General features: G+C 45.8%; 1 protein-coding gene across 1 annotated transcript in view; it reads left to right on the top strand.

The window, feature by feature from the left end:
• CHPF (chondroitin polymerizing factor) overlaps positions 1-15,293 on the top strand; it is a 77,706-nt gene extending 62,413 nt beyond the window's left edge. Inside the window, exons 3-4 of the mRNA XM_068245944.1 lie at positions 1,948-2,130; positions 13,465-15,293. Of these exons, the coding sequence (XP_068102045.1) occupies positions 1,948-2,130; positions 13,465-14,724 (1,443 nt within the window). The 3' untranslated portion in view covers positions 14,725-15,293. The remainder of the gene's footprint in view (positions 1-1,947; positions 2,131-13,464) is intronic.
• The last annotated feature ends 287 nt before the right edge of the window (positions 15,294-15,580 follow it).

The following is a 15,580-nucleotide window of genomic DNA, read 5'->3' as shown; positions in this document are numbered from 1 at the left end:
GGATGAATTCCTTCCATAGGGACACAGGTGGCAATACATGGTACATGTGCACATTACAGCTATTGAATTAAACAAAGCAAGTTCTGTTTGTATTCTTTATCCAGTGTGACACCCAAAATGGGAAACTACCGTATTTTAAACCATTTCATATTGTACCTAGGAATAGGCACAAGAGGTTTAATGTGAACCTAAAGTGAAAGTAAACTTATGAGATATTGAATGGAGTGTGGTGGAGTGTGGTGGAGTGTGGTGGAGTGTGGTGGAGTGTGGTGGAGTGTGGTGGAGTGTGGTGGAGTGTGGTGGAGTGTGGTGGAGTGTGGTGGAGTGTGGTGGAGTGTGGTGGAGTGTGGTGGAGTGTGGTGGAGTGTGGTGGAGTGTGGTGGAGTGTGGTGGAGTGTGGTGGAGTGTGGTGGAGTGTGGTGGAGTGTGGTGGAGTGTGGTGGAGTGTGGGTACCGATGGCAAATAAAACATATGAAACTCATTTATATGTTACCAATTTTTAGTTTTAATGGCTTTATTTTTAAAGTGGACCTGAACTCTTGCACAGGACAGAAGGAAAACAGAGAGAAATGCACCCTGTATGTATTTAGAGAGTTTAGTCTGTCTGATTCCCCCTCATCTGTGTCTAATCACTACTTGTAATCTGATCTCTTCCGTGTCACATGACTGCCATGGCAGAGGTGTCAGATAAGCTCATTTGACAGCACAGGGTGTTAATAATCTGCCTGCTTCCATGAATCAGGAAGTAGAAACTGCAGATTTATTTTAGGATTTGTATCACGTGTAACAAAGGAACGTTTTTGTTTATAGGTTATTATGCTGTTGTGTATCTTGTAGAGCAGAGAGGACGTCCTGAGTTTGCATCCGCTTTAAGACTGCATCAGACTTTGTGGGAGCCTTGTTGTATTGTGGGAAATAACATCTGTTTCTAACTGCCAAAAAAGCAAGCAGCATCTCCTACCACTGACATCACCTGCCAGCTGTAAAAATGTTGCTGTGTAATAAATGTCAGAATGTAAATCGGGCAGAGGAAAGATTTTACAATGGGCAAACACGGACTAAAACATTTATACATAATTATGGTAAAAATTAAGTTAATTTATTTTCACTGAAGTTCCTCTTTAAGCAACGGTGCCAGCTTTTCACGTCTGCATAAACCCCACAATAGACCCTGTCTAAACACAACAACGCTGGGAACCACCACTGAAGGTTGCCAAATGGATTTGTGCTCAGTAGCAGAAAAGCATTTGACGGAGCCCTTGCTCCAGACCTCTGTATGAACCATCCTTATCTCACGGTTTCTCAGCTGATTTAGCTTCTATTTACTTTTCTGGAAACCAGACTGAAAAACTTTATTTTTTTAATTCTTGTACTGGAAAACAGAAGGGGACTTCAGACAGTTTCTTACTAGGGCTAGCTTTATATGTACCCTATGTTGATCTTATCGTGTCACTTCAGGTAGAGCATACATGTCAAACTCCGGCCCGTGGGCCAAATCTGGCCCTCTGAGCCTTCACATTTGGCCCTCAGGTGCTGTCCCCACTTTGCATTATGTTTGGCCCTCTTAGGACCACCAGAGAAACTCTTGATCACCAGGGAAGCCATATGGGGAGGGGGAAAGCACTAGGTACCAGGGAACTGCATAGATGAGGGAGGAGAGCCACTAGACACCAGGGAAGCATATAAGGGAAGGAGGGGGGGTACCAGACACTAGGGAACTGTACAGAGGATGGAGGGGGCTATTAGACACCAGGGAACTTTATAAGGGACAGAGGTGGCCATTAGACATTGAGGTTGGCTTGCGACTTGGTCCCAGAGCTCAATTTCGGCCCACTTTTTAGTTGAGTTTGACACCTCAGAGGTAGAGTGTAATAATATCTAGGTCGGCTTGCCTTTCCACCTGACTGCAATCTTCAATGTGTCCCTTGCGCTCTGTTTCCCTGCAGGGAGTGCGATACCGTTACTTCGAGCTGGGGAAGAACGTGGACCCCGACAGAGAGACCGACACCAGATTCACAGTCGCCTTTACAGCTCACCCCGTACTGGACCCTCTTCAGATGTACCGCCTGCACAAGCACTTTGCTCAGCTGGAGCTGGAGAAGACCTACCTGGAGATCGAGCAGCTGCAGGTAAGTGACCGCTCAGCCAAAGACGCTTCCTGTGTTCCCACTTCCCAACCCCCCCTGTTAATGTAGCGGGCTCTAGGTCTGTCACACAACCCCTCTCGCATCCTGCCCCTGTGACCGCCGTCAGTGTGCATGCGCACACGCCTGCCCGGCCCCCTGGCCTTTTCCCTCCTCCTGTCCCAACGGCTGTCCGTGCTGCACATGCGCAGTAGCATAAACGCACGGACACGGAACACAGAGACACTTGCAAATTATTTAGGATTAACTCTTTGGGATAAGTTGGTGCAAAGAAGGAGCTGTTGTCTGGGGCAATCAATGACCATCCTGAGTGTAGTACCTACATCCTGATTGGCTACTTTGGGCAGCTGCTGCTCTAGTTGTCTGAGCACCTGTCTTGATGAATCTGCCTTTCTGACTTGCAGGGTGTCCTAACACTGGGCCGGGACACAAGAAGAGAGTTTCACAACTTCTGTAAATCAGCCTAAAACTGCGTGACTGTAAAATAAAAACAAACCTCATTTTCCACCGCCGTCACCTGGAAAAAGATCTGTCAGCAGCCCACACAGCGCTTACATCATGGAGCACATTGTTCCCCGCGGTGCACAGCAGAACCTGTATAACCACATGCCATAGCCGGCTATTCTACACTGATCATGCACAGTCATTTAGTACTCTCGTATGCTCTTTTTTTTCCGTATGGGAATTGGAATCTTGCGCTCTGATTAGGTTGGAGCCCCTAAGACAGCCTTGAGGCCTGTACACACTTTGTTGTCCTAAGCCAGTGGAACTACAAGTCCCATGAGGCATTGCAATACTCTGACAGCTCTAAGCATAATTCGGGGGGCCGGAGGCATGATGGGATTTGTAGTTTTGTCACAGAGTGCCAAGGTGAGCCATCACTGTCCTAGGCTATCTTTACAGGTCATTTTGGGTGTCTGTTTTGGAATGATCACTCTACAGATGCATTTGGGCTCCAGGCTGAGAATTGTATGGAGAGAGGGGGCAAGCTGCCGACACCCGCAGCAGTACAGAACAGTAACGGCGTGCCCCGATCGGCGGATGTCCAAAAGCCTTGCACACATGATGGAGCGTTTTGTCACGGCCATCTCCACTAAGAGTAGTCGGGGTGTCTTCTCACCCTGGAGAAGAATACACAGGAGACCAAAACAAATCGGGAACCCAGTAGCGCAATATGTTTTCATACAAAGGGTACAAACAGACAAAGCAAATGCAGGGTACAAACAGGCAAAGCAAATACAGACTACTCACAAAGGTTGGTTGCTGAGGGGTAACCGACCACAAGAAGCAGATGGAGACAACAAACCCGACTCCACTCAGGGTGCTCCAGCCGGACCTGGGTGTGGTCACTCTCCTTGGAAAAAATGACAGGTCCTCGCTATGGTTAGCACCATGTGAGGTCTGTCCGGATCCCTCCAATAGGGTATGTTGGGGGGGGGGGGGGGAGGGGTGTATTTAATGCACAATTTGTGTAAAGAGGCGCACCAGTGAATAAAATTAAATTAAAAGCAAGGTAAAATAAAAAAAAAAAAAAAAGGTGGCTTTTTTTTTTTTTTTTTTTTTTTTTTTTAAAGAGAACCCGAGGTGGGTTTTAAGAATCCTATTAGCACCCAGCGGCTGGTTCTGCATACAATGACCAGCCTCTGTTACTATACTGTGCCCCCTGCGCTCTGCTGTCCCCATCCCCCCCACCTCCCCCAAAAGAAACCGCCGTGCTAGCGACACAAATCGTGTCGCTAGCAGGCTGTTTACATGCAGACTGTCACTCTCCGCCGTTCCCCCGCCTTCTCTATAGCACCACTTCCCGCCTGCATCCCTTCCCTCCCCGCCTCTGTAAGCTTATTGGAGGAAAGAGACGCAGGCGGGGAGCGGCGATATTGAGGAGGCGGCAGAGAGTGACTATCTGCATATAAACAGCCTGCTAGCGACGCGCTGCATGTCGCTAGCACGGCGGTTTCTTTTGGGGGGGGGGAAAGCAGAGCGCAGGGGGGGCCACAGTATAGTAACAGAGGCTGGTCATTATATGCAGAATCAGCCTCAGGGTGCTAATAGGAGTCCTAAAACCCACCTCATGTTCTCTTTAATGACGAGATCCTTATATAGACGTTTTTATTTAGCACAGCAATGCACCTCACAGGTCCAAGCCCGCTTCATCAGGCCAATAACCGTGCCAATTGCAAATAGCCGATCAGCAAAGGGAGCCTAGCATGTGTGCAGCAGTCCCGATGCGTTACCAAGTAAGTTGGAGTATCTGAGTGAGTCCACTTTCTCCATACCCTTCCCGCTGTAAACTGCTCTGCTATGCACTTTACGGTCCTCCATAGCAACACAACATTGCTAGCCTGTAGCTTAATGTGTCTGTACAGCACTCAGTCTAAAATAGTCACAGAGGGGCTGTTCATACTTCTTTTTTTTTCCCTTGTTATCAGTGCTGAAAAGGTATTTTGTAGATGCAGTGAATAGGGGTGATCAATAAGATTCAAATAATGTTGAGTTGATGCAGCGTTATGCAAATTGTTTATGCAAATATATGCAGCATAAAAATGGAGCCATTGAATTTTACCTCAGCGGGATCTGATTGGTTCGTTTTCAGAGCTGCATAAATTTGCATACAAAATTGCCATAATGCTGCATGAACTTGAAATTACTTGCATCTCATTGACCAGCCCTCAAAGAGAGAGTTTTGTACAACTCTGGAGAAAAGTTGATTGGGTCCATGGCCCATATGCAATTCCCTTTTTACTCCCTAGGAGAGAATTTTTCATCTTCTCATTTAAAATGACTTTTCAGCACTTTATGAAGCAGTAGGTGAAAAAGTACTCTTAAAATTGAGTACCTCCTTTTTTTTTTTTTTTACTACCGTACTGGTTTAAAAAGCATTATACTGACAAGGTGTGACAACACCTAGGAGAAAACTTCAGGGATGGTTGTTCACGAGTAGTGTGTGGTGAGTAGTGTTGTCCGGATCATGAACGATTTGGATCTTTGATCCAGATCTTTGTTGTGACTCGAATCATCCGGATCATCCAAATGAGTGATTCGGATCGGAAAGGGGGCGGGGCCCGGAGCGACACACCCCCCTCTCAGCGGGCAGCGGGGTCCTGGAAGCAGAGCAGGGATGGATCGCTCAGTTGGAGGGGAGCCAGCCTTGCAGGGACAGGTAGATGAGAGAGAGAGAGGGGACATGGGTGCCACTGCCAGATATGTGTAGAGCATTGTGCTGCTCATTATAGGCTGTCTGTTCGTAGTTGTGCACAGTGAACAAATTGGAAACTTTTGGCTCAGAAGCACAGCTCAGTAACTTTGTAGACAGTGTGCTGGGCTAGAATGACAGGGCAGGCACTGTGATTGCCGTGTAATATGATCCTCCTGCACTCTGCTCTAAACAGCTGCAGTTAACTTCTCTCTAAATTTATGATGAGTGTTGGAGGTGAGAAAAGGACACATTGGGGTGGGGAATGCTTTCTTTCACTGTGAGACATTTGCATTCAGAGTATACAGATGAACATATAGGTGAAATATATTTAAAGCATATGATTGCAACTTGTGCGTAATGTGTGCAAAAAAAAAAAAACATTTCAGCTCTCTGCTCACCCCACTTCGTCCACCTCCTCCCTTCTCTGTCCACTCTCTACCCTTCTCTGTCCATCTTCTTCCCTTCTGTCTGTCCACCCCCCTCCCCTTCTCTGTCTTTCCACCCTCTTCCCCTTCTCTAGCAGGACAGTACTTTCCCTGCAGTGGACAGTCATTTCACCCCCAAATGCTTCCCTAGTAAAATGATCCGAGATTCGGATCAAAGATCCGGATCTTTTCAATGATCCGATTCAAATCATCCAAATCATTAAAAAAGATCCAGACTTCCCATCTCTAGTGGTGAGCCATTTATAAGGGCTGGTGCACAAATCGCTTTAAAAACGCTTGCGCTTTGAAAAGCGCTTGGCTAATGTATTGCAATGGGCTGGTGCACACCAGATCAATTTGGTTTTTTTTTCCTGAAATGCAAACTCTGGTCCTGCAGCATTTTTGCTGATTTTTGAGGCGATTCAGCCTCAATGTAAAGTATAGGAAAGTGGAAAATTGCTCTGAAAAGCGCTAGATCAGAGTGGTTTTCCAAGCGTTTTTGTTAATGAAGCTGTCCAGTTACAGCTCTACTATAATAAAAAAAAAAAAAAGCTATATCAAAACACTCCAAAAATCGTTAGGCACATGCCTAGAAAAATGACTTCAAACAACGCTGAGTGTTTGCGATTTTGCTAGCGCTTGTTGGTGAGCACTGGCTCTAAGACCGCAGCTCGGCTGCAGGCAGAGGGGTAAAATCAGGGAACCTGAAGTGAGGGATATAGAGCAGGGCTGTGGAGTCGCAGCAGACTTTGTGTACCTGGAGTTGGTGGTTTCATAACCGAGGAGTCGTTACTGGATAATTTTTGTACCAAATTCCACAGCCCTGGTATGGATTAGACTAAGGCCTCTTTTTTTTATTTAACAATACGCCAGTGAAGTCCCCATAGCCGTTCACACCGACGCAATGCGGCGAAAGTGACGTAATCCCTGCGAGCGCATACCTACGTTACTGATGACTTGCACGGCGGGCCGTAACTCTGTCACGCATATCATTTTTAAACATTTGTATTGTGGCGTGCATGCGCGTAAGCATATTTTATCAATACACTTCTGCGCAATTTGTTTCTTTGGCCACAGGAAGTGAGCCTCACTTCCTGCTTGGCCTGCTGCCAGACGGGCATTACCGCGTATTAATACGGAAATCCCCAAAGACTAACGCTAACATCGGTTAGCAGTGTGAAACCGGACTAAGGAGTCGGAGGTTTCACAAACTGAGGAGTCTGATGACTTTTGTAACCACTCCACAGCCCTGATATAGAGGCCGACATATTTAATTTTAAATACTACGCATCCTGCTGATTTCTTTGGCTGCTGTAGTGTCTGAATCGCACACCTGAAAGCATGCAGCAAATGCAGTCAAACACGAGTTAAACACCTGATCTGCTGCATGCTTGTTCAGGGTCTATGGCTAAATGTGTTAGCGGCAGAGGGTCAGCAGGACAGCCAGGCAATGTGCATTGCTTGAAAATAAATATGGCAGCCTCTCACTACGGTTGACTTTTAAAGGGACACTTAAGTCAAAAAAAAAAAGTTTTACTCACCTGGGGCTTCCAATAGCCCCCTGCAGCTGTCCGGTGCCCTCGCCGTCTCCTTCTGATCCTCCTGGCCCCGCCGGCAGCCACTTCCTGTTTCGGTGACAGGTGCTGACAGGCTGGGGACGCGAGTGATTCTTCGCGTACCTGGCCACAATAGCGCCATCTATGCTGCTATAGCATATATCATATACCATATAGCAGCATAGAGGGTGCTAATGTGTCTGGGAACACGAAGAATCACTCGCGTCCCCAGCCTGTCAGCTCCTGTCACCGAAACAGGAAGTGGCTGCCGGCGGGGCCAGGTGGATCGGAGGGAGACGGCGAGGGCACCGGACAGCTGCAGGGGGCTATTGGAAGCCCTAGGTGAGTAAAACTCATTTTTTTTGTTTAAGTGTCCCTTTAAGGGCTGGTTCACACTTGGCAGCGATCAGCAAAGCGCTGCTATTACTGTATCCCTATGGATACATTCACACTGCAGCGTTTGAGAATTGGATCAATTGTAAACGTGCTGCTTGCAGCATCTTTGGGGCGATTCCGCTGTGATTCTCGTTCTATTGATCAAGAATCACACAAGCGCAAATCTTTGTGTATCGCAAGATTTTGCCCGTGAATTGCGGACCTGAACAAGATCGCGGGGTAAGCATCGGGAAAGCTCTGAAAGTGAACCGGCCCTCAGCCTGTATGGATAGGCGAACCGTTACAAAATTGGGTATCTGAAACTTAAAACATTTTTGTTTCACAGTTAATACCTGTAATTCACACTCAGCATGATTTACTTGACCTGATGGGCTTCAGGAGAGACCTGTCATAAACCGCTAGTGCACAGTTAGCCAATGGGAGGTCCGCTTCAAGAAAAAAAATTGTGCTTGGCCTTGTTTTCTCAGTAGATTTTTCAACCCAGCAGCAGCTGTTCAATGAAGTCTTCCTGCTCTGAAGAGATATTTACTGCTTGCCCCCTAGTGGCCACTGAATGATTTTTATTTTTTTTCTTTGCTGGTCTTGTGAGGCCTCAGATGCTGGTTTTATCTTTTGCCTCTGCTGTTTGGCATTCCTGTAGCATGTGTGTTGGCTGAAACAGTCACTGAAAACCTGGTCAGTTATAGATGGGATCTCAGAGTTTACCAGAGACAAATGTTGTTTTATTAAAGGGAATCTGAAGTTAAAATAAACCAGGGCTGTGGAGTCGGTACAAAAATCGTCCGACTCCTCAGTTTATGAAACCACGACTCTGACTCCGGGTACCCAAAATTGCTCAGACTCCGACTCCTTAGTCTAATACTTAACAGGGCTGTGGATTTTGTACAAAAATCATCCGACCGACTCCTCTGTTTATGAAATCGACTCCGGGTGCCCAAAATTGTCCCGACTCTCTGACTCCACAGCCCTGAAATAAACATATGATCTAAATATTTGTATGTGTAGTGCAGCTAAGAAATATAACTTTAGTAGCAAAGATCTGAGTCTCATATAGTTTCCAGTACAGGAAGAGTTAAACTGCAGTTGATATCTATGCAAAATAGCTTCTCGGAACTCTCCAACCAAACTTGGTTGGCTACAGTGCGGTTTTCTGAAGTATACAGCAAAGAAACAGTGAAAGACAGCTTCAGATAAGATTTTACTGCAGGGGAGTTCAGGGTGGCATTAGCTCTGCCCTGTTTCATACTTTTACAATACAGAGTATAGTTTGTAAACTGCAAATATTAGAGAATGATGCAATGTTATAATAAAAAGCGATCTACCTGAAAATAAAAATAAGACTTTTTTGCTTTGCTACTAATGTTCTAGTAATTATCCATATTACACATACAATGTATGGGGTTTTTTGTGTGTGTGTGTGTGTGATTTTGGATTGCGTTAGACTGATTCATGTTGTGAATAATTGCATTTTAATAAACTGGATTGCTCAGTTTATCAGTTCACAGAAGCTCTATGCTGCCACCTTGTGCCAATATAAGCTTGTTACACATTTTAAAAATTTATCCCACGCCTTTTTTTTTTTTTGTGACCCTGCACTGGGTCACTGCCATTCTTTCTGGTAGTTGCTAGTGTGTAACCTTACTTCCTCGGATGGGGCTGTACTGAGCTACAAGAGGTTGCCATAGTCTCATCAGGACTCAACCACTCAGGACTGTTACATCCCTCATCTCAAAGGACCTCTATCGCGAAAAAAGTAGGCAGTTAAAATCTGACAGAACCGACAGGTTTTAAACCAGTCCATCTCCTCATGGGGATTCTCAGGGTTTTTGTTTTCAACAGCATTTCCTAAACAGCAGTTGCAAAATGTAACCGACAAAATAGTGTGCAAGTGAGTAGGGAGGCTGGCTGGTATCTTACTATTTTGGCAGTTAAACTGCTGTTCAGAAAATGCTGTTGAAAACAAAAAAACCCTGTTAATCCCACATGAGATGGACTGGCCCAAAACCTGTCGGTATTGTCAGATTGTAACTGCCTACTTTTTTTTTTTTTTTTTGCCATAGTGGTCCTTTAACGTGGTATCTACCAGGCTTCCATATTTGTGCAGAAGCCAGCTGATGATGTCCCTCAAGGGGCAAGCTGAGGTATGGCTGGGCCAGAAGTATACGTAGCTTCTGAAACAGGAAGTCTAGCAAATCCTCCTCACTTCCTGATGCTCAATAGAGCCTTGATAGGGGAAACAACCATTGCTGCTGAGGTAGTTGAGCATATTTGGCTGGATAGTGTACTGGTTAAGGGCTCTGCCTCTTGACTTTAGGCTCTTCCTGTTCAGTAAGCCAGCACCTATTCAGTAAGGAGACCTTGGGCAAGGCTCTCCTACACTGCTACTGCCTACTGAGCATACCCGACTGGCTGCAGCTTTGGCACTGTGAGCCTGCCAGGAGAAAAGCGCAATATAAATGTTGTTTGTCTCACCTTACCTGGCCAAATAGGGAGGCAGTGAGTAATTCAAGAATCATTAAGTTGACCACCTAGATTCTAGGATCAGTCATGTTCCGCGTGGAGACTGACTAAAATTCTCCACAAGCACATTACCCTGGTTGCCGCTGTTGTAACCCAGGCTGTGGGAGTATGAGCTTGTAGCACAGTTACCATATTTTTTGGAATGTAAGACTCAAAAGTTGAATACAAATAGACCAGAAGAACGTGGGCACCAGATCATGAAGCTTCATTTAATCCAGACGTGTTGTACATAGCAATACAGATGGTGGAATCAGTAATTCATCACCGTTCCAAGGTAGCGGCAGTTGGTTACAGAGAAGATGGTGAGGTAGTCTACAATTGTTTCGCTCTCGCTGGCGCTTTTCCTTAGACTCGTGAAGCGCTAGCGAGCGTGAAACAATTGTAGACTACCTCACCATCTTCTCTGTAACCAACTGCCGCTACCTTGGAACGGTGATGAATTACTGATTCCACCATCTGTATTGCTATGTACAACACGTCTGGATTAAATGAAGCTTCATGATCTGGTGCCCACGTTCTTCTGGTCTATTTGTATTCAACGTATGTTTCTGCTAACATGGAGGCACCGTAGTAGGAGCTAGTCCAGTGAGCATTTGGTTGTCCCAGCGGAGGCTCATTGTGTGGGGGGTATTGTTGGTGAAAAAGGCTCAAAAGTTGAGGAGAAAATCGGTGCATCTTCTATTCCGAAGGTACTGTGTATATAAGGTGACCCCAGGTGCAGAGCGCAGCAGTTGTTACCTATCCAGCCGATGCAAATCCTCCCTCTGATCTTCCGACACATCGCCGCGCTCCGAGCACGTCTTCTGTCCCGTCTGCAGCCAGCGCGAGTAATGTGATGAAACACTGTGCCGGCTCCCTCCCCGTCCCATCTTCTGCCACTTCCTGGTTCACACTGTCATGCCCGACCTCGCGGCTAATTTACAATTCACCTTCCACCTCCTGGATTGGCTGCCGGCCCTCACTGCACAGCGATTGGTGGAGACGGGACCTAGAGGTCTCTCAGAGCTCACAATCTAATCTCTACTGTAGTTATATGTCCACCATAGTTCCAATTTATGGGGCAGCCAATTAACTTATCTGTATGCTTTTGGATTGTGGGAGGAAACTGGAGTGCCTGGACAAAACCCACGCAGACGTGGGGAGAACATACAAACTCCAGATAGTGCCCTGACTAGGATTCAAACCGGGGACTTGTGCTGGATACACACAGTGTGTTCCTGCATCGAATGCCACGCTCGATTTCCGAGCGCATTTTGATGGTTTTTAGGTCGATTGCCATGTAAAGTATGGCAAATCGACCTAACGATCCATCGAAACGCGAATCGGACATGGCGGAAATGAATCGACGTGAACCAAGCGGCACATCGACTGGAATCGAGTGCGGGAACGCACCGTGTGTACCCAGCATTAGCAATGCAAGGTGAGAGAGCGATCTAATCTTAGTGGGTCATTGGAGGAGGAGGAGATGGGATGTATGTGTTTACTATAAAAAGGGACTCCACAGTAAATGTGTTTAGAAAAAGGACATTTACTGTGGAGTCCCTTTTTTTTATAGTAAACTCCAAGGGACTGGGAAAGGTAGTTACTATATCAGAAATGAGTATACTATAGTACTATATTTGTCAATATTTGGAAGGTATTTTTTTTTTTTTTTTTTCCTTTTCAATGCTTCAAGCGAGCACAGACAATGTTTAAAGTGGACCTGAAATCAGAATGTCCTCTATGCTCTAAAAGATACGAAACAGCATAATATTTAAACAAAAAAAATTACACCTAATACAAATCCCAAAATAAATCTGCCGTGTTTCTACTTCCTGATTCATGGGAGCAGACATACTGTTAAAGCGGACCCAAACCAAACATTTTTTTAATTCAAAATTATTTAGTTGCACCACTGTGACACATACAAAGATAAATAAACACTCCTTCAAGCCTATGAGCATTTCAGTGCATGCTTTTCACCCTTCTCTTTTCATAACTAGGGTTATACTGGGGGCAGCCATTAGCAATTCCTCCATTGCCGAACACCACCTACTCCACCAGTGTGCCGGATTATTTGCCGGCAATATGGAAAGAGGGGAGGGGTTTCTCCAATAAATGTAAAATATTTTATATTTGTCGTCATGCAGCTGAAAAAAGGCTGCAATTTATTATTATTATTATTATAAGTTAGAAAATAGATTTTATTTCTGAAATCTTGTATTTTTAGTTTGGGTCCACTTTAACCTTTTGTGCTTTCAAGTGGCCTTATCTGCCATCTCTGCCATGGTAGTCATGTGACACGAGGAGAGATCAGATTACCACTTGTGATAAGACACAAATGAGGGGGAATTTAACAGGCTAAACTCTCTCTAAATACCGTACATACAGGGTGCATTCCCCTATGTATTTCTTCAGTCCTGTGCAAGAGTTCAGGTCCACTTTAAAGTGAGTGTTTACCATTTAAAAACTAAAAAAGTCAGATACTCACCTAAGGAGAGGGAAGGCTCGGTCCTAATGAGCCTTCCTTCTCCTCTCCCGGTGCCCGGTCCCGCGCAGGATCCCCCGTAGCAGTATTCGACCAGTATCTGACTTTTTATTTTTAATGTGGTACCCATTGGCTTTAAGATAGATCAAAATGTACAGTGCTCAATATGCAGGGATTTGCATGCAATAATCCTGCAACAGCTTGCACAGGATGCATAGATCTCACCAGTTAATGCAGGTACAGTACTGATAGCGTGCTCCTCTGTCCACATTTCTGTGCAGCCTGGATGATGCTGTGGCATTGCAGCCATGCACAAGCTTGTCACAGATGACGGGCAATTCTCTCAGTAATCAGGCAGCAGCTTACACAGGAAGCATAGGTTTCACTGGCTGGTGATTTTGAGGTACGCAGGCTCAGAGTAGGGTGCAGATAGCGAGCAGCCTACAAGTGGCTGCCAGACCACCCACCGACCACGGATCATGGGTCTCCGACTGACGTATGACACATGTGCCCGGCCGCTTTTCACTATAGCCGTATACAGAATACCTCAGGGGGCAAAAAAAAACAGGTTTACTATATTAGTTCTATTATACCTGAGTTTACTATACCAGGCGTTACTCCCACATATTTAAAATAGTGCTTGGCTGGGACCTGGACATTTTAGTTTACTATGAGATTATATACTGTTTTTTTACATTTATGGACTTACTCCTTTGCTAGATGTTGTTTAATTCTTAACTTTTTATTTTTCTTTTGCAGAGGGAAATTCAGAATACTAGCAGCCTATCTGTGGAGGGGGAGCAGTCCGCCATGTGGCCTCTGGGAATCAACCCACCATTCCAGCCTCATACACGTTTTGAGGTTCTGCGCTGGGATTACTTCACTGAGGACCAGACCTTCTCGTGCATCGATGATTCCCCGAAGTGCGAGCTGATCGGGGCCGATCTTGCAGATGTCACGGATGTCATCAGCACCGCCATCGATGAACTAAACCGTAAATACCAGCCAGTGCTGCACGTGCGCAAGCAGCAGCTCCTCAATGGCTACCGTCGCTTTGATCCAACCCGCGGAATGGAATATACCCTGGACCTGCAGCTGGAGCTGGTGACCCAGAAGGGCCACAGTCGGTCCATCACCAAGAGGGTTCACCTGGTACGTCCACTGAGTGAAGTGGAGATCATCCCCATGCCCTACGTGACAGAGGCCAGCCGCATCAACATCATTCTGCCCTTGACCGCCCAGGACCGAGAGCATGCAGGGGCCTTCCTCAAGGCCTTCACTGACATTCAGGGCAATGAAAACTCCCTTCTCACACTCCTGTTCATCTATGACCCCTTCCAGGCTCAACAAGTCAGTCAAAATGACATTTTCAGCCAAGTCAAGAGCCAGATTGCCGAGTACGAACGCAAGTATCGAGATATAAAGATCCCGTGGATCAGCGTGAAAACCGATGCTCCATCTCAGATCCGGCTTTTGGACATCATCTCCAAAAAACACCCAGTGGACACCCTGTTCTTTTTGGCTGGTGTTGGAAGCCATGTTAGCTCAGAGTTCCTCAACCGTTGCCGTATGAACACCATCAACAACTGGCAAGTTTTCTTCCCCATTCATTTCCAAGGCTACAACCCAGAAGTGTCTGAACATGGCCAACAATCTCCCTCTGGCACTCTGGAACTGGTGCGTGATGCCGGCCGGTTTGATCGGGATGTCTTTGATGAAGCTTGTTTCTATAATGCAGACTACATGGCTGCACGCACCAAAATGGCGGCTGATGCACAAGAGAACGAGGAAATAGTGGAGATGCTCGATATCTATGAGATGTTCATTCGTTATTCTGGGCTCCATGTCTTCCGAGCAGTAGAGCCAGCTCTTCTCCAACCCTACCGCACACGTGCTTGCAACCCACGTCTCAGCGAAGAAATTTACCACCGGTGCGTCCAAAGCAATCTAGAAGGACTAGGCTCACGCTCACAGCTGGCAATGCTTCTATTTGAGCAGGAACAAGGAAACAGCACCTGACCTGAGCCTATGAAGCAACCAGCCTCCAAATCTTTATAGATGGGGTGGACTTCAGACTCCTTTATCGATACCAGAACACTGATGTGGGTGCCAGAAACTGAACTTCTCTTGCACCTCCATTTTGGCCCTCGTTATAGCACAAACTTTGGTGCTTGGTCTTGAAACACCTGACTGTGCACACTTGAAAACGTTACTTTGGACGTGAGGGGACACCCCCTCCAACATGGACTGCTAGCAATGTTGTGTTTGTATTTGTGCTTTTGCAGCACCCCACTCTGCCGTAGTCATTGACCAATAGCTGCTCCGTCACCTTGATTGTGACTCCTACCTTTGGGACGGGGGAGGGAGGAGATCTGTGACTTTAAAGAACTCCTCCTCTTGTGTTTCTTCTTCCAAAGAACTTTTACAGTTGCAGGACACTTGAATTTCCTCCCAAACGGTCCAGTTTATTTTTTTTATGAACATTTTTTTAATTTATCTGTGTGGTCCATTGGTTTTTATAAGAGCTTTTATTTTATGTAGATAAGAAGAAATAAACTTCTGCTGTCCCAGTGCTGTTAAGAATGTAACACCATCTTTGTTACCTTTTGCATTTCGACCAACGTCCATTGGCTTTTTGTTCCCAAATGTACAAATGTGGTTTTATTGCTCCTGAAATTTTCAAACAATGTCTTCAAAATGGTACTACTTCAATTTATTCAAATCGTTGTATTTTACCTCCAAAACAGTTTTCATTCCTCAGTATTGGACGGGCTTCCTACAACCCCATCTCCACAAACGTTCTTAATGTGAAAAGAATGTTATTGACTTAGATGGGCCAAGTTTTAGTTTCTTCTCCTGGTTTGAAATACTGCTC

Source organism: Hyperolius riggenbachi, chromosome 7 (genome assembly GCF_040937935.1).
Source record: "Hyperolius riggenbachi isolate aHypRig1 chromosome 7, aHypRig1.pri, whole genome shotgun sequence".
Lineage (NCBI taxonomy): Eukaryota > Metazoa > Chordata > Amphibia > Anura > Hyperoliidae > Hyperolius > Hyperolius riggenbachi.
This window is presented reverse-complemented; position numbering and strand designations above follow the sequence as displayed.